The following is a 24,901-nucleotide window of genomic DNA, read 5'->3' on the forward strand; positions in this document are numbered from 1 at the left end:
GTCTTTTGTTCGATACCTGATATGAACCCCTCCAGCTCCTGCTTGGCACAGGCAAAGACCCACCCACTGGTTCAACCCTGCATTATTCTGCAACAACCTCTTTTCCAATGTTTTTCCTCTACCCTGTTTGAAATCTCGGCGCAGTCATCCAGCTGCACATCAGTCAGCTTCAGTCTCAGTGCTGAACTTTTCCAGCCCTCGCTCCTGGCTTGGCCTTTGCCCCAGTTCTCCAGCCTCATCTCTGGCTACAGACCTTCAGGCCCTGGTCAGGCTTACGAAGAGTCTTTCAACCCTCCACCCCCTCTGTCCTCCAGCCCCAGCACCAAGGCTAAGCTCTGCCTATTCCCAGCCATAACCATACTACCCTGTCCAAGCTCTCAAGCAGGTTTTTAGGCTTGGCCCAGTGAGTGAATGTGTGTGTCACTCCCCTCCCCTAAGCACAGGTGGACTTGTAGGGAACGCTGCCAAATACTTTTGGTTTAGGGGAGGGAGGGGTGTTGGCTGAGGCTGGTGGGTGTAGCAGTTTTTGTTTTGTTGTGTTTCTTAGATAACCGTTTCGTGGAACGGTACCTTTTCACTCCTCCAAATCACTGACACACCTTCAGAGCAAATTTGAGTCTCTATCTCGCCCGCTCTCACTTTCACAAGTCTGCCAGAGCTGAGACAGTGTTGAGTTTCCTGACAGGGACTGAGTGCACGAGAGAGGAACTGAAATCAAAACTTCTCTTCTTAAAAGGTCAGTAACATCTAACTGTCTCTTTCGCTCTCTTTTCTTTGCAGTTTTTTTTTTCCCTTTGATGTACTACTATCTTGCATATCCTAAAAAAGTCATAATGAGGGGTTCATATTTTTTGTGTGTTGTGGCAAAATTGCAGGAGCTGTCAGCTACCTACTGAGCGCCAGAATCAGACTAAAGGATGGCTGACCTTTTGTAGAATCAGGTTCCTCTGTGTTCCCATTTTAAGTTGCAAATCGCTCCATGTCTCAAACTTTTTATAATAGGACATACAGTAAGAAAAGGGATGTCCACTTACTCTCAGTGCTCCCAGAAACTTTGCTGTGTGTGCGTGTCTTGCAACAGATGTGCACACAATGAAAGCCTCCCCCTTCACATAACAGCCACACAGCGAGGAGGACGCAAGTGAAAGCATGACAAAGCTCGAACAGATTGACTGATATCATTTATACTATTGTTATTGCAGCAAGAGCTTGTATAACAACTTGATTTATTGTACATGATCTCGATCTCTGTATGATATTTCTACTTGTCATCCTCAAAGTTCCGCCAAGACGTTGTCGCAACATTAAACGTAATGCAGTCTGTGACGTCTCCTAATTGATATGGAAGTGATATGCTGATAATCGGGATGACATCGGGAAGCGAAAGTCACTTTCATTCTCAGATGTTTTTCATAATCAGCTAGAGATCAATTTTAACTTCTGATTTAACTTCTCTGTACAACTGATGTGGGGGCAGAGGTGTGACATTCAAAAATATTTCACTCTTCCCGTCTGTGACCCCCCCACCCCCCACCCCCCACTCACCATCAAATAGCATGAGTAACTGTTAACCTTTAAAAGTATGAATATACCCTGCTGGCTAATGTATCAATTATAGGAACTGCAGTGTTCCATCTTTACTTTAATTTGATGATTAGTAGAATTATTCTACTGTTATCAGAATTTGCTATCTGTCATGTGACAGTTTCCTGTTTGTGAGAAAAACACTGTGGGGCTTTAGTGGTTAAGTTCAAAGATACTGGCAATGACTACACGTGAAAAATCTTTTAGAAACTATTTGCAGTTATTCACAGATCACTTCTACTCCCAGTACAAACAGGTAAAAATGTCATTAATACAGCTTCTGATCAGGTGAACCGCATTAGCAGCAAGTTGTTCATACAGGCAGGTGTTTCTGTTATCAGATACGTGACGGACAACTCATGAAAAACTACCGAAGAAAATCTAGTTCCTCAAAATGCAAGCTAAATATGTCAGTGTGTGCCGCTGATGTGAGGTCATAATGCATGACAAAAATGAACCCTCCTCATTAGTGAAGAAAAAACAAGCAGAACCTATGGAGCTCTGTCACAGCGGGGTTAGTTGGGGATAAAGTCCAGCAGACACCACCACGCCTGCTCTCGTCACACACCGTGACTACAGCCCTCTGTCTGCCTCTATCTCTCTCCAGGATTATATGAATTGAACCTGATCCATCTAGTCTTTTGTTACAGGGCCTCTGTGAGTTTAGCAAACATTACCCGAGGCAGATCCCATTCATGCTTGTACAGTCTCACCTATAGTGTACTGTATATGCTAAGCCAATATATTCAAGTAGATTTATAAAGGAATCTATGTTGCATGTGAACAAAAACGGCAGTGTGTAAAGGCGTGTGAAAGCAGCAAAGTGCTTGATTGATAGAAAGAGAGACTTGAGTGTTGTGGATGCATGTGTCAAGTGAATGAGGATGTGGTTTCATAATTGCAAATTGATGCAATGTGTTCACTGTGAGGCTGACAGAGTGAATGAGTCCACACGCCTTCGTCCCACCTGACAGCGTGTGGGCATGCCCATGTAACAGCGTTTACACGGGGATGCACAATCTGATTTTAACCTGCTATGACACAGATGTCATCTTGTCACAGTTGTCTAAACTCACATTCAGTGTTTTCAAATCCTGCTCAGACAGCTAAAACCGAATCTTATCTGTGTCAAAAGTGAGCATCCAATTAGCTACCCTCAAAAACACTTCTTGTATTCCGGTTATTATATGTATCAAGTATGTCCACAATGGCCCGAGTAGCCGTTTGTGTGCGTGCGTGCGTGTCCGCCCTCCTCCGTAGGACCGAGGTCCAGGTTTTGTTGTGTGTGTGGAGTTGGGCTGGGTGAGTAAGCCACCCCTCACAGATGAATAGAGGATGGGAGGAGGCTTGAAGAGGCTGCCGTGGGTGGGAGGCCCGAGCCCTGCCAAAAAAGCTCCTTCTGTGGGATTTGTGTACTTTTGCGTTCCTCACGAAACACAGCGCCTGGCTCAAACGACAAAGCAGCCAGGGAGGCAGGCACTCACGCTCCCAGAGGTCGGCTCGATCGCACCCTCTCTTCTTTTCAAGCTATATTCTTTCTTTCCGTTTACAATTTCTCCATTTCCACCGTGCTCCTCTTTTCCTCACCCTCGGTCCCTGCTGCTGCTTTTCATCACTTTCCAGTATTATTCTTTCATAATGTGACTGATTATGACACAAACATTGACACACAGCACGCAGTTATGAGAAACTACATCACGCCTCTTGTGATATGAGAATTTTGTTTATATTATTCTTAATTTGAGCAGAATCCCTGCGAGAGGTAGTGCTTTGCATAAAACATTAGTTTTGAGGTATATTTGAGGAATTCATTTGCAGAAACAGATAAAAGCCATTATTAAAATGAATATATCAGCACCAATTTGATTGATATTCCCTTGAGTGCACAAAACCCCGACGATTTAGGAAAATAAATCAAAACGGAGATATTGTTTGTGCAAATGAAGCCTTCATTTTCATTTGAAATTCTTCTTTAATTACAACACATCATCAGCTGCTAAGACACAATAACTTTTCTCTTCATGAAATACTTTTAACGTTTATTTAACATTTGATTATTTTTTAATTACTGCCGATACCATGTCACTTACATTAGCATTATATTAGCTAAGCCAGAGAGGAAATGTGTCTCGCAGTGTTTTTTTGTCGTTAGAAAAATGTATTTGTCATACATTTCTGAAATGCCAGCGGCAGCCGCAATTTGTAATGTGGTTGAAGCATTTTACATACAAATTGTGGGTGTTTCCTGAATGTTACCTAGATAATAGAAAATAGGCCCCTGTAACCACTGGCAACCCACCTAGCCTCAGCTTGGTGACAAGTCCAAAGAGATGTGATTCTCAGCTTATCAATCAGGCAAAATTATCACCTATTAAATGACAAAATTAAAGATATACTTTTATAGAACAGAGTGGCAAACACGTCGCAGGAAACATCGAGTCAGATGTCATTCAGCATCAGCGAGTTAGGTGAAGAGAAGAAGAAAGGGAGAAAAAAAAAGAGCACGATTTCATAATGTCTAAAAGAAAGATCTGGGTTGAATAAGTGGGTCCACCCACCTGTGTGTGAGAGGCAGCGAGAGAGAAAGCAGGGCTGGATGGCAGTTTTAGAGACATGAGTGTGTGGGTTAGGCTAGCTGGCCTGCTTATGCTATCTAATCACTGGGAGAGAAAGGAGAGCAGCATGCCTTGATCCACCCACCCACCCCAGACAAACAGCAGTTAGCCTGTTAAGTACTATATGTGGTCGCCCGCAGCTCTGGGTCGAACATGGGGGAACAGAGATAAAATGTGACAGAGTCTACAGGTAACAGACATTCAGCACAATTATGTTTCATTCTGTGCTGGGGAGAAAGAGAGATGTGTCAATCTGGAAGCTACTATGGGTCATAACTGCATGTGTGAGAGAGAGAGAGTGTGTGTGTGTGTGTGTGTGTGTGTGTGTGTGTGAGGTATGCTTGGTGTGTGTGGTGAATATGCTGGCCATAATCCAGCAGGTTTCAGGTAGATATAAAACTAATGAGAGTTCATTGACTGATTTTTAAAGCAAATTAGCCAAATTTGTTTTAACCCAAGGCAAGTCGCTGAAAATAAGTAATGGATTCACTCATGAACCCAGCATATACACACTGGTTGGTAACAAAATGGTTCATGTATGTTGAATTTTCTTTGTCTTGGATTATCAGCAGCCTTTTGTTACTTCCGTGTCCATTTCAGTGCTTCTCTTTTGGGTCAGATACAGATTAGTTACCTGTGTGATACCTGAGTGGGTGGGCCGAGATCGGGTCCAAAAATAGCTGACCTACGCATCACACTTGTGTATTTGTGAGTGTGCATGTGGTTGAATGCTGTCCGCCACCTTGCGCATGTGTGTGTGTGTGTGTGTGTGTGTGTGTGTGTGTGTGTGTATGTATGTGTGTGTGTCATGACAGGCATCTGTCTCCCCTGCCCTGCAGCCTGACTGGTTTTAATTAGGAGGTGCCAGAGTGCCCGAGGGCTCTCCTGCTGACACACACACATACACATGCGCGCACACACGCAAACATGCATACACACACACACACACACTACCCGAGGGCAGACAGAGGCTGTCCCACCAAGGCTGGCCTCCTTCTCGTTATCACCATAAGGAGTTGTCCTCATTCACCCCACGACCCTCCCAACACGCTCACACACAAATATTCACGCCAAGCGAATCAAATGAACACAACAAGCATTGAAACGCATTCGGAGACAGCAGTGTGGAAGTGGTGGTTGGGAGGTTTGACTCCTTGTACATTTTGTCTGCAGTTTCAAGTTCAGAATAAATTTCCATATCTTAGCTCAGTCAAAAAAAAGAAAAGTGGCCTTAAATGTAAAGAAAAATCATATTTGTCTTCAAGAAACATCAGCACGGACACTCAAGTCCTCACACACAGCAGTGAGTTCATATCCTACACATCACAGCCACCTGTGAAACACTGTAACTCTGTCTCCCTCAGTGCTAGTTCTAAATATGCAGCTTGTGTACTTTACCTCCCTTCTGGCAAAGCGTCCAGTACTGATTAGGATGTTTGAAAATCAGACAAAACAGGAGAAAGTAAAATGCACAAACACACAGGTCAGCAGAAAGCACACGGCCTCACCTCACTCACCCGAATGGCATGCTCCAAGGTGAGGTCTAATGACCTTCGTGCAGAGACAGATAGGTATGTGTCTCTGTGCACATTTGTCTGTGATTGAGTGATGCAGCGAGTGTGCAGCAGGTCTGCACAAATGCCTGCCTCCGTTTGCGTTTAAGCAACACTGGATCTGTGTGTGTGCGTCTGTCCTTGGAGACAGGGGGTGTAGACCTGGGAGGCTGCTGAGATGCTCTATCTCTGGACTGTAGGGAGATGACTGCCTCCCTTTCCTGCTTCTCTCCCACACCAAGCCACACCTGGCGTCCAAGGCACCGGGGTAAAGGGCATGTGTTGGCCTGGTTGTGTTTGTCTCTGCGGTTATTAATCAAGGGAAGGTCTGCTAAGTACTTCCCTGAACTCCTTTTCTGTGTATTTTGCCAGGTTCTAATTGCCACATAATTTTAAACCTGTTGTGTACAGTCGGGGGGGGGGTACATGCTTGTTCTGCCAGCATGTATCATCAAAAGTGTCTGTGGGATGGTTGAACAACTTCAGAAACCCCCTTCCAACACTGGAATTGGGTGGGCAGTGTCCGGCAATTGCATACCAATGTTTATGCACACTTAACACAGTGACTGGCCAGCTGTGTGTAGGTGAGAAAGCAAGTAGTTTGAACTCGAGCACTCTTTTCATTCTTGACACAACTACTTCTTCCACTTCACATGTGTAAAAATGAGTGAAACAATATGAATGTTCCCTCCCAAAGTGACTGTGTGAGCCGAACGAACCCTCCAGATTAAACGTCAAAACATGACTTTGGTCCCATGCCCTCCAGAACGGCACATATAAACTTCTTCTGATTTGGTCTGATCTCAACGCTATGGTTAAGGTTTGGTTCAGGTACAAAAACGACTTGGTTAGGCTTAGGGAAACATCATGGTTTGGGTTCAAATGACTACTTTGTTAAGGTTTGGGGACCTTCGTCATCATGGTTACAATAATAAACAGGTGGTTAAGGTTGGGGGACCATTGTGGTCAAGGTTTTAAAAAGAAGCCATGTTACCGTCAGTCTGAAATGGGAAAGACTCAGCTGTTGCCCGTCAGTCAAATGTTTTGGTGACCCGTCAATCTACCCCAAAAGTCTATCAATGCACACTCTGTGTGTCCATGGACAAGTCACCTGACCTTGCTCCAAACAGACAACAATCATAATTGCTATGGCTGCTCAACAGCTTAGTCACCTGAACGTATGTCATTTCAGGGCACTTCCTGAAACAAACAATGTCGTTCTTCTTGGGAGGATAGTTTCTGTTATCCTCATATTTAGACACTTATAGCGTCTCCCCCATGTCCAACTTTTCTTGGACTGCCCATTATTCCAAAACCTCTATAGTCCGAAAAATATCTCAATGAACCGAAAGCTCTAATCCGCCTCTGATTGGCTTCTATTCAGTGCCTGGTCAAGGTCAGGGTTAAAAGGTTGCTGAGATGGTTAGGTTTATAAAAAAAATGTCAGGCGCAAGGCCAATTCCAGGCAGAGTGGGGGCAGGTCTCCATGAAATACGGGTGGGGAAAATATAATAGCGTGAGAGTGAGTATTATCAGAGCAATGGACCTTCAAAATGGCCTGTCAGTCCAATGGGACTTTTTTTGGACTATTACTGAAGTGATCCTTTCACATACATTATTGTTCTCTGCAAGCTTTATTTGGAAAGTGTTGCTAACCGGGTGTTGTATATTTATTATTGCTAAATTGACCATGGAGCCCTGCATGTTGAAAAATTATGCTAAATGGGTGCCAAGTTGGGAGAAATTATGTATTGAACTGACATGCATTAGCCGTATCCGGATAACATGTCCAGATACAGATAGCACTCCAACACCAGGTGTTAAAGGGGTGTCAGTTCAGCTGGTGCTCTTTGGTACAGTATGTTGCTGTATTGCTACTACAACACAGATATTCTGATGACATTAGTCAAGTTTAGATTCAAGAGGTCTGCTTACTGTGTTTGTGACAATGTACTGTAGGCAGTACCGAGTTAAGTCTCCATGAGATCAACTTCATGTAATGATACTTCACACTCCACCCCCCCTCCAAACTGCCAATCTGGTGCCCTGGTACGTACATCTTGCTGGGCGCAGCAGGTGGCAGTAAACAGGTACGATGGGACGCCAGACAGACAGACAGACAGACAAAACAGATGACTCTTACTCAGCCCCTTGAATCCTCGTGTTTTTGTGACTGTTAGTGCTCAGACTGAGCGACCAGACTCACCACTTCTTAACACTTTGTAGAACAAAGGGGGGGCGAACGTTTAGCCTGATGATTAAAATACAGAAACGCAAAACACTGAAAATCTTTTTTTGCTCTTTGGACAATAATATGATTGATTTCATGTTTGTATTACAGCACAGTACATCAAACATCTACAAGCATAATCACCATGTATATCTGCCTTTTAGCCATGTTATTCTGTGTGCATATATTACAGCTGGGCTAAAACGCTCAGAACAATGAGATGCAGAGCAAATTAGTGCATTTTACACACCTAGTTTGCTCAATTAGACCACTGGTTTGTGTCAATCACAGCCTGTGACAGTTTCCAGTACAACAGCTTGCATTTTTACAGAGTTTAGAACAAAGCAGTCCACACAGGTACTACTTACACTGTGTTGCTATGACGGCAGCGGTGTGTTTAGAATAGATAGCCAATCTTATAGGATGGCAAATGTTGTTTTTCTGGCCATCTGGCTGGCCTGCTTGCAGTTAGTGGCTAACCCTGTTTATATATACTAGATGCCAATGTGAGCTGACCTCAGCTCTCACCCTGTACAAAACAGTGTAAACCACCAGGGCATGGGCTGTGGTTTGCTTGAGTCCGTGTTTTCCCCAGGGGGAAGTGGGCATAGCAGTCTGATGTACACTCTGATGTCTACTTGTTTGTGGAGGTTAACTCAACACAATTTGACTGCTTTCACAGTATGATTGTCGGTTATGATTTACGGGTGTTTAGAAATATTTTAGTAGATTTGAAGGTCCAGTAACCACAAAGATAACAATGGCTGACTGCATACTCTACCTTCATGAAACGGCTAGGATTTGTTCTTAATTGTATGTGTGATTACTGTAAGAAAGAAAAGCAGTCTTCTTTGGGAGCACAGTAGGTCAATCAGACGGTGAAGCCTCCCTGCTGTCAGTCAACTTACTTGAAAAAAAAAAAAAAAAAGAACCCAACACAATGGGCGTGGTTTAATGATGTCATACAGGACATCGTTCACATCCTGCAAATGTGCTATGTCATAACATTTGGCCTGTCTGTGAAAGCAAAGGAAACACTTTTCTGTTTCTTGCTGTGTCATAAACACACACACACACACACACACACACACACACACACACACACACACACACACACACACACACACACACACACACACACACACACACACACACACTGAGGAAGCAGTACTGGAAGCCATTCTCTGTTGGGTTGTGTTGCCATGAGCTTGTTACAGCGAACTTGGCTATCTTTCTCCACATTTTATTGACGTTTGAATATCTCTCCAAACTCTAAAAAGCTAAAAAGGTTTCGCCTCCTGTGCTGAAGTCTACACAGCTTATTTCTCCACCTTTCTGCATAAAGTCCCTCCTCCTCTTCACAGACTGAGGTGGTGGCGAGCTCACCGACAGTTATCTTGGTGATTTCTGACTCAAAACAGGAGTCTAACGTTGGCCTTCTGCTCCCCTCAATATGGCTTATGAAACCTTGGTTAAAAAAAACCTTTCAACAAAAGGAAAATAAGCCTGTACAAAGTTGCTTTTGGTGTTTTTCAGTGTTTGTGGTTTCTTTCTGTCCCAGATATAGCGCGTTTTTAAGTAATATTTCCGTTAAAATTAACACCACTGACTGAATCAGACAGTTTTTTAGGGCTCTGAATGCAGGGTGACACACGCCAATGTGTGTTAATGTTTCCAGTAATTAGTCTGTTGTGACTGAATATTTGTGGGGGCTACTCCTGCCCAGCGCGCATCTCGACGCCTGCCTTTGACCCTTTATTGTCTGAACACATGCACAGAGGTTTCAAAGGGCTTGTTAAATGTTGGTTTAATTATAGGTTAGAGAGAATAGAAGGACTCCATTTTAAACAGGTGTAAAACTGAAACTGAGTGGCTTTAAGTTGCAGTTGTGTTTCTGCCTCTGTATTACTACTTTTAGTCCTGTACATCCCAGCTTGAGACTAACCAACAGAGGTGCACAAAATAGTTTTCCAACTTTTCTCTCTCCTTCTCCTTTCCTTTTTTTACCCTCCCTCAGTCTCCCCAAACAACCCCTTCCAGTTTCTTTGCCCCGGTCCCTTTATACCAAAATCCACTCTAACACAACTAAAAATTCATTTTGTCTGACCTAAATCAGAGGGTGTCTGCGCCATGGGCTTATTACACAGTGCGCTTAAACTTGTGTTGTGGAGGAGGATGGGGTATTATTATCTTCCAGCTACCCACCCTGCTATAAAAACTAGTGGTGCGACATCTCCACAGCGCAGTGCTGCTGCCCTCCCTCCCTTCCTCTCACTCTCTCGCTCGTCCTACATGAGCCACACACAACAGTACAGCCTGACTCTTAACTCCACACTAGCCACTCTGCTACACAGACAGACCCAAGAATCACACTCTGCTCTCCTCTGTTGCGCTGCTTTTGCTTCTCTCCATTGGATATTCCTCCCTGGGTGTTTCTTTTTTTTTTCATTTTTGTGAATGGGCATCCGTGGCCGGTGTGGGGAGCTTGTGAATGGACTGACTGCCTGGCTGACTGATTGACAGGCTGGCAAAGAGAGAGGCAGCCGTGTTTCAATTAAAAAGGGCAATGCTGAGAGGTCAAGCGAGGAGCAACAGAGCCTCTTAGTAGTCTGGAAATACAAAGACACAAGAGGGGGAATCGTGAAACTGAAGGTACGGTAGGTGATGGTTGCCGAAAGCTGTGGAATGCTGGGGAACGTATCAAGACATGTGTGAATTTATGTGGATGCCAGAGTTTTGGAGCATGCACATGGGTGTGTGTCTGTGCGTATTATGTCCATAATAATTCATCACATTGTTACACAGCGTGCATGTGTGTGAACAAGCTTGCACTTGTGTGTGTTGTGTGCACACGTGCATCACTAAGCGTCCCTATTTACAGAGTGTTTATATGAGCCTACTGCTGTAGATCATAAAGGCCTGACAAGGTGCAAACAGGTCAATAAAGTCACTTAATGACTGGTGTAATTATTTAGGCTGTAGTGTAAATATTGTGCTATAAGATTCTTGAAATAGCATGAGCGTTTATAGCATCGCAGCACATCTTGGAAATGTCAAACATGGTAGTTTTAGTGGACTTAAGTATGTGTTTTGTCTCCAACGGTAATTATACATCTCAATTTTAGATATTCCATATCTATACGACTTCTCCTTTATATCCAAAATAAATACACAGGTAATTCATAAACTTAAAGGGAATGTTTGTGAGTGAGGACAAAATAAAAACATGTTATGGATTTGAGGCTGAGCTGTAAATTACTATTTACTACGGACTTGTTGTCAGCCAGCTTATAGACCTCTTACCTCATGTAGTTACAAAATGCCATGACCAGTATTACCATTAAAATTGTTTACCAGCTGTTGTTTTTCATTCACGCATTAAGATTTGCGTGCACTCACTAAGTCCTTTCAAATGAAATTATGAGGGCAAAAATTAAACCAGTTGTTAAAAATATAGGATACAATCGATGTAAGTGGGAAATAAAATAAAGAAATTGCATTGAAAAATGTAAACTAAGGATATATTGTCGTGCGTCGCTGGTGTATCAGCTACCCGAACATTTATGAAGTCACTTTAAAAAGTACCTGGAGCTAAACACCTACTCAACAGGCTCACAAACTGTGAGAGGAAATGTAATGCAGATCAGTGTCATACCAATGACATGTTTGCTTAATCACATATTGTAAGCCTTATTAAATCTCATTAGCTGGAGTCACCTGTCAGGGTGTAATAAAGGCTTTTAGCTTTTGCTCCTGAACCTTTTTCCAAAACTGAATTTTTAATATGTAATGGTAATATTTATTAAAACGGACCCATTTTTAAATATCAGAAAAATACAAATAAAGAAGCATACATTTTTAACCAAGACTGAATTATAAAACCTTCCTCATAAAGTAGATGTTTTTATTTTACATTGGTACTGAAGTCAAGCTTTTTCTGTTAATTCTGGGGTCTTCAGACCAAACAAAGACGCAGAGAAACATCAGGTGATGTAGAATAAGAAACAGTTTGTCCTCTGTTTCACGGTGAATAGTATAGCAAAGTTCTTAATCACTGAACCAATATTCAGCAGCAAAACAAACTTTTGTTTACTTTAGGGGTGCGAGAGATAATGGTGTGTAGCTGTGGGCCCCCCTGAAGGCTCGAGAGATGGCACTTAGTGCAAACAGTCTCTTTAAGGAGCCGAGAGAGTTGAATTGGCCTCCAGACCTCTTGAGACCAGACCCAGTGTGTCCTTCAAATGATCCCATTTTATCATACTTTTAATACATACAAGTATTTATAAGTGTTAAAGGCCTAAACTGCTGACTATCTGCTGAGGTCAGTGTAGTGAACAACGAAACAGATTTTATTGGTACATGTGTTGAAACATTTTAATTAGAATCTATGTTGTTTAATTTAAGGTGAGGTTTATACCGATAGATTTTCAGAAATGTGTTGAACTCGCAGGCCAATTTTCAACTAAAATGTAATATTTAATATGAGTCAGTCCAACTTACATTAATAATATGTATGGCAGCACAATCACTTCCTTAAACCCCATTTGTTTTAAAACAGCGTAAAACGTCGTATAAATGTACACCAAACTTCACTTCAATAAGGGACTTTTCAACTTTTAAGCAAAACTTAGCGGTAAAAGCTCAAAATTGGCCCCAACATCTCATCATTATTGTAAAGATAAATACACATCTCACGCTGTGTAACTGGCATTATATACTGTTGACCTGCTCCAACTGACAGCAATTAAGACACAATTTAAAAACTCTCCCTATGCGCCCTATAGGCTCCAGACAATCGTCATTTAAAACACCAACCAAGGAAGTGTCTCCTCGAGAAACAGGTGCACTGGTGTTTTACTGGTGATAATGGACTACCTTCCACAGTAGGTCAAATGAATGTCTCCTCCTAATAAGGGGGTGACTTTTTGGCTGTCAATACTATAAATTATTGGCTGTGCAATTGTCCGTCTGTGACAGTTGTTTAGCAGGTGTTTGCTATGGGCAGTTGGTGACAGGGGTAAAGTTTGGCTGCTGGTGGTGATTTAGCATGTGGGTCAGGTGGATGCACTGGCCTGACAGGGATAAACTAGGCTTTGGGTGTTGCAGCTTACAGGCCAAATGAGTGTCTGCCCGTGACAAGGGTTGAGATGGACATTAGCTGCTGATTTGTGGCCTGAGCGGTCAGGGCTGGGGACAAGTTAGCCGCTCTGCTCAGGGCATAATGATGATACAGCTGCAACAGGGACCGAGAGAGGAGGAGGAGGAGAGGAGAAAGAGGAGAGGAGAATGATTAGGAGGAGGAGGTGGTGGTGGTCAGAGCCGGGAAAGCAGATGAAGTTCTTGGGAGAAAGACGACACTGAATGGAGGTGACACATAATTTGGGGTGGGAGTGCTGAGTTGAAAGTGTTAGTGACTAAGTGAGGCATGAGAGGAGACGTGGCCGGTACAGGCAGGCGGAAAGAGAGACAGACAGAGAGGCAAGACTGTCCATTAGAGGTCAGTTTAATAATTGAGTTGAGCTCGGTATGAATAGTTTTCACGCACGGGGCTGAAATTCCTGTTAAGTAAATGAATTCAGTGATGAATGTGTGACAAACAGAAATAGGTGCCACAGCTGATGATAGCAACAAACTAAGACTTTCACTTATTCATTAAGAGATGGTGTCACCTGATAATGGCAGGTTGTTTTATTGCACCATTAAATGGTGCAATAAAAGAGGTATTGAAGAAGTTGGATTGTCCTTCCATGACTCTGCTAGAAGAGTCAGATGGATAAAGAGTCAAACGACTTAAACAGTAATTATCAGGGCCCTTTCACAAGGCGTCCCCACCCTGGCTGCTCTGACGGGTGGAGGGGTGTGTGTGTGTGTGCGTGTGTGTAAAGGGTTAAGGCTGTTTGGCTGATGAAATGTCGCTCCAGGACCTTGTGGTGGGAAAGCTGTGCCCTCCTCCCCTCCCTGTCTATGTGGCACATCCTCCTTAGATCCTCTCCACATTGTAATTAGGGGCCGGCCGCGAAGAGCTAGCGCTAGCTAGTGGCAGGCAAACAGTGGGAACCGAGGGGAGTGGTGCTCGCTGGGGCACCAGGCGAACAAACAGCAACAGGAGCACGTGTCCCATAGTTCCAGGAGTGGGTGGGATGGATCGAGAGCAAGCGAATGACAGTGGGTTCGCCAAGCCCTCCCAGTCAGACTCTTTTTCTCTCCCTCTTATCCACTCGGTGTTGTTCCAAGCTCTGCACTATTGTTTGCCTTGGCAGGCTGTTACAGGGAGGGGCCCCTCCGCTGGTGTTTGTGCAACCTGTTAGGGAACTTTTAGGGCCATCTGATCTCTCACTCGCTCTCTCACTGGTGATTCTCTCACCTTTTACCCAGGCTTTTACTTTTATGGATCTTGTACACATGGTGTGAAATATAATAGAAGAAGGATACCATTCTATCGTTGTAGAAGCAACATTAATCTGCAGAGGACAAGAAGTTTCAATGTGGTGTGTGTTACCAGAGTTTACAGTACAGGATTTGTATGAAATCTAATACGGATAGAAGGCATTTTCCTTTCATTCTTCATTATTTCTATTTTAAATATATAATTTCATCAGCTGGCCACTGCAACTTTCTCCGCCGCTCTTTAGTTCCAGTTTTCCCATCAAGGTGGCTCGACATAGTTCTGTGTAGTAGGTCTGTGGGCCTATATCCTATACGACCACCCCCTCTATAGACACTTTAATTATGTCCACACTGTATCAATGGCATGAACACAGCAACAGTTACCTAGCAACAAGATCGACAAGAATAAACTACATGTAAGATTGGTATCCAAGTTGTATACCTGCAGGTTTAACTGAGGGATTTTCTGAAACTGCTTTTTTTAATTTTTCCCTCTTATGGTGAGATCCGCTGCAGCACAAAAGAGAAAGCAAGACACTCGGGGGTGTGTGTGTGTGTGCGTGTGTGCGTGTGTGTGTGTGTGTTTGTGTGGCTTCAGCCCTGGCCCATTTAGAGCCAGTCAACAATGCAGCTGCGGTGAGCGGGCCCGCTTCAAAGTATTTATCTACACATGCCTCCAGTGACCACCAAGTGTGGACGGCTAAGTTTAAGCTCTATTCATAGATGTGAATGAATGAGCACCCTGCCAGAGGAGGTTTTATCACCGTAACTGTAAACAACAGCACAGTGAATCAACAGGTATGAACTAAGGCAGCTGTGGAATGAAGGTTTTGAGAAATGATAGATTTTATCTGTGCATCGAGGCAATATCGGCTGTATTGAGCCCTTAGTCACTGTGCTGTAAATCAAATGAGTGTGGAGAGGGCAGGCTGCGAAGTAAGCATTTTGACAGGATACAGTATCTAGAGTACAATCTGACCTCCTTTGTCGTTCGCTATATTTCTCACCACATCCCAATCACACGCTGTATTGTTTAAATGAGCGCATCAGCTTGCTTCGTGCTCATATCTGGTGGAGACAGACAATGGGGATGGACATTATCACAGAAACTCTGGCGCACTTATCATCAAACCTTGCTCCTTGTTGAAGTGTCACACAGAAAAAAAGTAGCGTTTAATTTAATATCTTATCAAGATGGGCTTCCCTTACTCGCACAGTTGCAACACGTTCCTACAAGAAATTGTAATAGCATAGTCAAGAATAAATATTACCCGATGTGATGTTTGCTCAAAATGAGACATGCTGTATTTACCACTTGTTGCCTTTGCTGCACAGATGGCACACAAACAAGCATGCCTACAGTATATTTCAATAAAGCGAGACTGTCACTCATTGTGTTAACAATATCAGCTTTGGTTAAGAGCCTCTGTCTATTCAAATATCAGCACTTATTGAAAATCCTTCATCTAATTATTCCATCTAAAACTGAGGTGAAGGTGTGAACCGAGCTGTGGACCACTCCTATCACACTTTTTAAATACGGGTTTTAGATTCTATTTCATTATCTGCTTTAACATGCTCTCATCACCTTCCTGTTGGCACTTCCTCCTCAGGAGAATCCCCTCTGTAAAATCATGTGCTGCTTCATCCCTGTCATAACTAAAATGTTCACGATACCGACTCCTCCTCTGCTCGGCAAGCGAGAAGCCAACAATGTGTACTTACGAGAAGTGTCACTCACTGTGAAAATGACAGTGTCCAATCATCAAATACCAGCAGGAAATCAAAGAGGATTTGTTCAAATTAATCACTGTATAACGTGAAAGTCACACTCCTCAAAGGCTCTTCTGTCCACAAGAAACAGCTACACAATAGGAACTATTTTTTACTCTCATCCCAAAACGTGGCTGTTTTCTAACCCAAAGCGGGATGGTACCCCTATGACATATCTCCTTCTTAATTAGCTTGTTAAGCTTCATTTATGCAGGAGGTGTCATTGAGCTCAAAATCGCTGTTACAAGAAAGACTTGAGAACAAACTGTACAACGTGAACCGATATGTAAAAGTTTTATTGTCAGATATTATATATATTAATGTTATTTTTTTTAGCAATTTATTTTCATAATGCCATATTGTTTGTGTATAATAACAAATGAGCAAGCAGACATGCCACTCTGTTTTTGGATTAGTTGCAACTTGGGAAATGTGTTAAAAATCTTTTTTATTGTGTGGCAGATGCAATATTTTTGGAGTCTTGAGGGATTCTCAAAATACTTTGAAAACTGCTGTTAAGTGTTAAATGACCTTATGGGCTTTTGAAATATTACCAGGGGTTTATCTTTCAAAACAGACGCTTAGCTCTCTGACTCGAACATAATGACATTACATGAGAGGCAAAACACTACAGACAAGATTGTTAGTAAAAATAAAATTACAAGAGGGGATTAATGGAGGCTTTGAGAGCAAAATGTGGGCTCCACAGAATAATGCCTTTTTCAGTTTGACCTTATTTAAGTGTCACTAAACAGCTCATTGTTATTGCCTTCTATCTAGATAATCAGCAGAGACAGAGAGGAGAATGGTTCATCACAGAGAAGAGGACCTGATTGGGATCCCCTTCCCGAATCACAGCAGCGATGTCCTGTGCAGCCTCAATGAGCAGCGGCGTGACGGGCTGCTCTGCGATGTCATCCTCATCGTCCGTGACCAGGAGTACCGCACCCACCGCTCCGTTCTGGCCGCCTGCAGCCAGTACTTCAAAAAGCTCTTCACAGTGGCCACCACTGACGGCGGGGACCACCATCATACGGCGGCAGTGTACGAAATCGACTTTGTGGCTCCCGAGTGTCTCACAGCCATCCTGGAGTTTGCCTACACGTCTACTCTGACCGTGACGGCGTCCAACGTCAAAGAGATCCTGAACGCTGCGCAGATGCTGGAGATCCCGTGCATCATCAATGTTTGCCTGGAGATCATGGACAGTGGGGGTGGAGGCGGCGGAGGAGGGAGAGCAGGGGTAGGAGAGGAGGATGAAGAGGAAGAGGAGGACGCAGAGGAAGATGAGGAGGAGGAAGAAGAGGAGGAGGATGAAGAGGAGGACGCGGGGTCGAGGAAGGATGAGCAGGAGGAGGAGGAGGACAACGTCAGCGAGAGGTCACTGCAGTCTTCTGAGAGCAGGGGGGAGCAGACACCACCGGGGACGGAGGACTCGCCGCCTCCCAGCACTTCCACGTACCACCAGCAGTTTGACCTGTCGTCCCAGTCACAGTCCCCAGACACCATGAGAGGAAAACAGGTATGGTTCACTGTGTTATTTCTGTCGCTAATCTTGTATTTCTGAGGCAAAAATACGACTTTAAATGACTTTTCCTCAGTTCAAAAGGCTGAAGATGCTGTCTTGTGTTGCAGGAGAGTATGGAGAGTCGGGCTTTGAAGGATTTCTCCATCGAGTCTCTCCTCCAAGAAGGGCTGTACCCTCGTATGTCAACACTGGACAGGAGGGCCAACTTCTCCCCTCTCCTTCCAGGCTTCTACCCCCCCATGTGGGCTGCCGACTTCCCGGCCTTCCCCAAGCAGCTCCTGGATCCCAGCCACCACCAGCATCCCCACGCAGGAGTCTCACCACAAACCAGGCTCCCCCACGTCTTTCCCACCTCTGCACCACTTGAGGCCTCAAGGCCCCTTGATCTAGCTGTGAAAAGAGAGATCATAAAGGAGGAGATGAAAGAGGAGGTCCCTCTCAGTCTGCTCCACGGCAACTTCCTGAAGGACTTCGTCAACTCGGGCCTGGGCAGCACCATGAATGCTGGGGCAGTTCCTTCAGAAGGTCACGCTCTGGGTCCGATAAAGGACGAGGCTGACTTCCGGTCGTACCTGAGCTTCCTGAGCTCTGCGTCCCACCTGGGGGCGCTGTTCCCTCCCTGGCAGCTCGAGGAGGAAAGGAAGATGAAGCCCAAAGCGTCCCAGCAGTGTCCAATCTGCAACAAGGTCATTCAAGGGGCAGGGAAGCTGCCACGACACATGAGGACGCATACGGGAGAGAAGCCGTACATGTGCACTATCTGTGAAGTACGATTCACCAGGTATGTGAGGCAGCACATCTTATCACATCATCTTTACTTCACTGTTGGTGTTTCGCACAGCGATCATCGAGAGGTCTCTATGTTCCTGTGCGTTTTGACTACAAAGGACCACGTTATGTAAAACAGCTGGGTTAGCGGAAAAGTACCCCATGCTCTTTCGACTGAGGTTAATCTGTTTTTACTGAATCTGAATATCAAAGAGGTTGAAGTGGAAAGCCCCCTCCACTGGTTTCTTTGCATTAGTGACATCTCACTCACCTACATCCTCCTGTTTTGGCACATTTTCCACCTTTATTTTAGAGCACGACTTTAAAGTTGTCAGTGGAGACAAATCATCTTTAGTGGCTTTTAAACTGACTTGGACTAAATCATACCTAAAAGGCAACAGAAATGCAGTGTTGTAATTCATGTGTTAACCTTTCCACCCACAACACATTGTCTGAAAACATGTGGTTTTGTTCTTTTCTCAGACAAGACAAACTCAAGATCCACATGAGGAAGCACACAGGTGAGCGTCCCTACATCTGCCTCCACTGCAACTCCAAGTTTGTCCACAACTACGACCTGAAAAACCACCTGCGTATCCACACGGGCGTCCGTCCATACCAGTGTGAGCACTGCTACAAAAGCTTCACACGGTCCGACCACCTACATCGACACATCAAGAGGCAGAGCTGCCGCATCTCCCGCCCCCGGAGAGGACGAAAGCCAGCTGCTTGGCGATCCACACCCACCAGCAACTTCCTGTGCCCCCCCACTGCTGCCACCAACCGGTTCGAGGAGAACGGGTTAAACCCTGCATACCAGGGAGTCAAGAATCACGGACTCGGGGAGATGCTCGGCCTTGGCAACAGGGGTCTGGGATTTAAGAGTGGGGACGGTGCGGGCAGAGAGAGCAGGGAGGAACGGCGAGCAGAGGGGAAGCACGTCGCAGAGGAGGAGAAAGCAGGAGCAGGGAGGCAGAGAGGAGTGTTTGCCTTCGCCTTGGCCGGAGAAGAAGTACTTACCCACTCTCCATTTTATGCTTCGACCTCTGACCCCTGGACCATGAGACTGGAGCGTGCTCCACCCATCCCTGAGCCGGCCAAATGAACTGTAGAAGAAAAAAAAAACAAAAAGACAAGAAAGAAAGTCTCTTTAATCTTTGTGTCTGTTCTGCTCCAGAAAGCTAAAGCACCTTTTAAAAAAGTGAAAGAGTGAGATCAATGAACCTTTTGAAGCCTGCTGATGTGGCTGTAGTAAAACAGACCTTTTCTTCTTCTTTTTTTTTGGAGAACACAGTCTAACTAAATAATTTCACAGATGTCATGTTGAATAATTGTTTCAGCTCTGTGAATGTTTACAAATATTTTGATAGCATTTTAGAAGAGGCAAACAGTTTGACACTGCGAATGAGGAAAACATATCGGAATGCTGTTATATATATACTTGCATTATTTATCTACACGGTTGTCTAAAATGCTATTAATTCCAAAACTACATCATTTTACAATGTCCTCTGAAGCAAGATGAGATGAGACTTTTATACTGAAAAGTATTCATATGCAAGAAATAAACCTACACAAAGAGCAGGACCTATCGTAATCGTTACAATGTTGAATTGGTGACTATGATGAATGTAAAACAAATGATCGCATGTACAAAAATAATCAAACATTTACTGCAGAAAAGGGTTATTACAACATTTCATGATGAAGGGGAAGTGGAGTAGGCAGAAAGAAATAAAGTATGTAAGCCTGCATCCAAACAAAACACAGTGATTTTTAGTTTGGACAGTTGTGTTTAAGTGTAAAAAAGGACCAGTACTTTCCAAAAAAAACCCCTAAAAAATTAGAAATGGTTTATTACAGCAGGGCTTAGTCTGGCACATGCCCTGCAAGTACGTTTGATTCAAACATGGTTATTTAATACTATCCCAAAACAAAGGGAACCCACTTGAAGTCTAATAAATCAGGATGTTTGATAATGTGTTATTATCCTTCCACTGCCTTGTTCTGATTTAAGCTCCTCGTCTGCACTATTGTACATAGACACAAACTTTTTAGCCATGGTGGTGTTCATTACGGTTGTGTTGCTGATGATGTTAAAAAAAAAAAAAAAAAAAAAAAAAAAAAAATTATATTGCTCTTAAAAGACTTTGAGGCGTCCATCCAAAGATGTGTACTTTGATATTTCACAGACTTGAATAAGACTTTGTTTTAATGTTCATGAATATGTGTCTTCAGAGGATGTATATTTCTGACTAATCAACAGCCGCTTTAGCTATACAGTACGCTCGTGTTTTTTCTGCTGCAACAAATCAAGAGGGTTTCAGCCCCGTTTTTCATATAATGTTCATCTCTGAGTTGTGTATAAAGACGTTCAAAAATGATTTGAATTGAGATGGGAAAGTATTTTCTTGCTATTTATGCGTATTTAAATGAATGAGCCTTGGCTATATTTTGCAAATCTGTTTTATAAAGACACTAAATGTTGAACTTTGCTCTTGTTTGGAGTTTTATTTTATGCTATGTGTGTGTGCGTGCATGTCCGTTTTATCTTACCTTTCTATTTACGTGAGCGCCGATCTGAGATTAAGAGCTTGATCGTGATGACATTTTTGGAAAGTGAGGATGTTTTGGCCTTCACTTCTTTCAATCACTGCTTGGTTTTAAGGTCAAGGTTAGGATTGGAGTTAGGTCTGTAGTGTGATGGTTAGGGTCAGATACATGGTCAGAGAAGGTGGATAAAATTCTCTAAAAAAACTGTTTGCACATAAAGTTTAATAAACGGAAATAAAGCTGGATGTGAATGAACATAAAATTCAACAAAATAAAGTTTACCATATTTTATTTGGGGTAAATAACTCAACAGTAATATAAGAAATAACACCAACACAGGGTCAAAACAACCCATTTTGTTGGTTTTGATTAGTTTTCTCCCCATAGGTAATGAGTAAAGTTAATTGAGTCAGTGCTATATTGAATCATATTGGGTCAATTTTGCAAAGTGATTTAGTGGTGAATTAACTGGTAGGTAACAGTTTTTGCTTTATTTTCTTGGCACAGATTTTGCTATAGCTCACATCAATCTGAGAGTCATTAAAATGTATTTATTATGATTTTTTTTTTTTTTTTTTTTTTCTATACCATGGACCAATGCCACACACCAGAGCAATTATCCCCTCAGGCGGTTTGGATGGGTCATTAAAATGAACAAATATAACAAAACAGCCCAAAACACAAACAATAATACAACCAAATTACGACAAGCACCAGATTCACACATGACTGATCCCTCTTTTCAAAGTGAGTATAAAATGATGCCAGTCATAATCCATCTGGGGGTCAGGAGTTCCACATATTGATCCCCTGAACAGATAAAGATGTCCATCCAAAGAAGGATTTATGAAAGGGCATCTGACAGTCTGAGAGGTATCAAGTCACGAGCTCCTTCGAGGCCCGGTTATGTTTATGTTTATGGATGAGTTCAGTATTACAAAAAGGTTATTAAATCAACATATGTATTATCTTAAGAACATTGCAGTGGTGGGATCTTACTGGCTTCCAATCCTAAATTTTAATTCCATGATTATATATAATCTTAAGAGGCTTAAGAGGGTTTGTAAAATTAGCTTCATACTGTAAATCAAGCGTAGGTTTGTTTAAGTGGACACGCTACACTTCCTGCCACTATCCTCTGCATTGTTCTCACACACACATAAGACCAGAGAAGGAGCCAGCGCCTCAGCTGGAGGCTAACAGATAGGTAGCATTTACTATGATGTTTAATAGTGTGACAGCTGAAATCCTCGCTGAAGTCAACTCTGAAGTTGTGACACAAATAGTATGAATGAAATACATGTCAATTATACAACCCTGATTCAAAAACAGTTGGTGCGCTGTGTAAAACATAAATGAAAACAGAATGCAATCATTTCAAACAAACTGTGTTTACTGACCGGTAATATGAAATGTTCTGGAGCCCATGTAGTAATACCCTTCATTCAATCATGTGTTCACAAAGCAGTGAACCTCGCTCCATCCTCGCTTGTGAGCAACTGAGCCTTTCCAGGATGCCCCTTCCAAACCCAATCAGGATACTATCACCTGTTACCAATCAACCTGATTATCTGTGGAATGATCAAAACAGGTGTTTTTGGAGCAGTCCACATCTTTCCCAGTTTGTTGTTGCTCCTGTCCCGACTTGTTTGAAACATGTTGCTGCATCAAATTCAGAATGAGCAGATATTTACAGAAATCAATGAAGCTGATGAGGTCAAACATTAAATATATGGTCTTTGTACTGTTTTCAATTGAGTATATGTCAAAAAGATGAGTAAATTATTAAATTCTGTTCCGGTACGTTATACTGTTTTTTGAATCAGAGTTTTATTAATGATCACACAAAGAAAGTACAGTTTTGATGGGTGGGATCCATCTGGTATGCTAAATGTGTCAGAGAACTAAGTATAACTAATTATAACTAAAATAACCTTTACTGAAAAAGAAAATCAAGTAAATGTGCTTATTGAGCTATGCATGACTGATTTCAGAACAAAATATATTAAGATACAATTCAGTAACTACACTATCAAGCTGGAGGATATTAAAACGAGGGTAAATTCAAGACCATCCTCCACACGAGATGCTCATCACATACATAATACTCTTTAAATGGGTTTTAAAGAGCTGGATTAATGGCTCAATAAATTATTCAGCAATACTGATGATCATGCTGCTGAGACTCATTCAGGCCTGTCTGTTTATATTGACCCTGTGGCTTTAAAGTCTTACAGCTGTATCAATCTTCATTGTCAGATCACTCACAGCGGTGCAGCTTTGTTATTGACTCAGAGTTTATTTGTCTTCTAAATGCATGATTACCACAAAGCAACATGAAAAGCTTTTCTTTCCCAGCCTTTGGTTACAACACACAACTTGTTTTCTCGCAAAAGCCATTTCATGACTTCAAGTGTTAATTTCACTGGCTGCGCTTCATGTAGTGCAGCACAGTGCTGGTCTGTTTCTTCGCTCTGACCTCTAGTGGAAAATAAGTGGTACTGCAACTGACCCTGTTTATATTTTACCTTCAAAACAAAGAATATCCAGAATCAGATGTTTGTCTGAATGTACTGTATGACCTTCGATAAACAGAATGAGTGTCTAAGATTGATGCTGAAGTGACCCACATACATCTCTGAATATAAGACAAACAAATTAAGAACGACTGTTCTTCTCCCTGTTTTAAATGACTGTCCACCCAGTGGCTCATTAAAGTAACAAACTCTCATTGGCTGTTTGAATTGTCCCTTCCACCCTGATACAGTTTGTCCCTCCAGAGGGCACTAAAGATTTAAGTTTGACTCCTACACAATGGCAAGTCAAAAATGAATTTGACTTCAGTGATTCATAATTCATGAGCTGCATCAATAATGAGTCACAGAAGTATGTGCTGCTGTCGAGGATGTCTTTCCTTCCTTTCATTATTTAAAATTCTGCTAAAATAATAGAACCATAGAGGAAGAAGATGATATAAAATAAAGGGACTGTGATAGAAGCGTTTTATAGGACACATGTACAGCACAAACCGCATCCTTTAATGTGGGGCAGGGACGGTCTAAGCAGCTGCTTCCTGATGGTTTCACTTATTTCTTTGCGCTGGGTGTATTGATGTGATGAGTGGCTGCTGTGATAAACTGTGCACCTACAGTAATGGACTGGGCAGTGACTCATGAAATGCCATAGGAAACAGTAGCTTACATTTTAAGTGAATTGCCACTCTTGCAGCAGAACTTATTTCTGTGCCAAATTGTTCGCTTTAAGCTTTAAGAGGTGTTTTAAAGGGGGCTGTATGTCCAACGGAACAATATGAAAGGACTTTTATGCAGTTCGATCTCATTTAATCTGCGTCCTTTCCATTAAATTCGTCTTGACTATTTAAAAGCCCTGACTTGTGGTTCAGGAGGTCAAGTGATGCTCAAAAGATATTTCAGGAAAGGTTGACTCAGTTCTCTCATATTACTGGCCATGCATGCGGGAACTATTTTCGGTCGGGAGGGCTGCCCTGTATATGTGCACTCACGTATTAATGTTTAGAATAAGAAACAGCACACTTTCTATAGTTACATCTGAAACTATATAATAATATCACAGCTGAATAAACTGTAGTATCCATATAATCGAGGACATTTCAAGCAGCAGGGAGCTCAGCTGCTGCTGACTCGGTCAAGGCCGCAAAAATACAAAAATAACAGGTGCCGGATGATTACCGCTTTGGTGTTTTATTCAATATGTTATCATTGATGTGTCATGTTACAGATACATATCCACCCTGTCCGTCCTCAGAATCAGCAGCTGTCAGTATTTTCTCTGCACAGTGTGTTTGCTTTTCATCTCTTTACCTCCACATGTCCATCTTGGGTTTGTTGCAGAGGACACTGAGATTCTGTGGCAGCATAATAAGAAAACA

At 42.8% G+C, this 24,901-nt stretch overlaps 1 protein-coding gene across 2 annotated transcripts; it reads left to right on the forward strand.

Annotated features, from left to right (window-relative positions):
* The first annotated feature begins 589 nt into the window (after positions 1 to 589).
* On the forward strand, positions 590 to 20,928 carry LOC139349102 (zinc finger and BTB domain-containing protein 7C). Of its 2 annotated transcripts, none has more exons than XM_070989603.1 (4): positions 590 to 736; positions 16,923 to 17,664; positions 17,778 to 18,451; positions 18,922 to 20,928. In XM_070989603.1, the coding sequence occupies exons 2-4, from the start codon at positions 16,948 to 16,950 to the stop codon at positions 19,541 to 19,543; spliced, it is 2,013 nt and encodes a 670-aa protein (XP_070845704.1). In that variant the 5' UTR covers positions 590 to 736; positions 16,923 to 16,947; the 3' UTR covers positions 19,544 to 20,928. The 2 variants fall into 2 exon arrangements, with proteins under 2 accessions (XP_070845704.1, XP_070845702.1); XM_070989601.1 differs by lacking the exon at positions 590 to 736 and adding an exon at positions 10,196 to 10,634.
* The last annotated feature ends 3,973 nt before the right edge of the window (positions 20,929 to 24,901 follow it).

The sequence above is a fragment of the Chaetodon trifascialis genome, chromosome 20 (genome assembly GCF_039877785.1).
Source record: "Chaetodon trifascialis isolate fChaTrf1 chromosome 20, fChaTrf1.hap1, whole genome shotgun sequence".
NCBI classification, from domain to species: Eukaryota; Metazoa; Chordata; class Actinopteri; order Chaetodontiformes; family Chaetodontidae; genus Chaetodon; species Chaetodon trifascialis.

Coding starts and splice junctions, on each gene's coding strand:
- LOC139349102 (XM_070989603.1), top strand. CDS start 16,948: ATGGTTCATCACAGAGAAGAGGACCTGATTGGGATCCCCTTCCCGAAT. Junction 17,665..17,777: donor ACACCATGAGAGGAAAACAG/GTATGGTTCACT, acceptor CTTGTGTTGCAG/GAGAGTATGGAGAGTCGGGC. Junction 18,452..18,921: donor TGTGAAGTACGATTCACCAG/GTATGTGAGGCA, acceptor TTCTTTTCTCAG/ACAAGACAAACTCAAGATCC.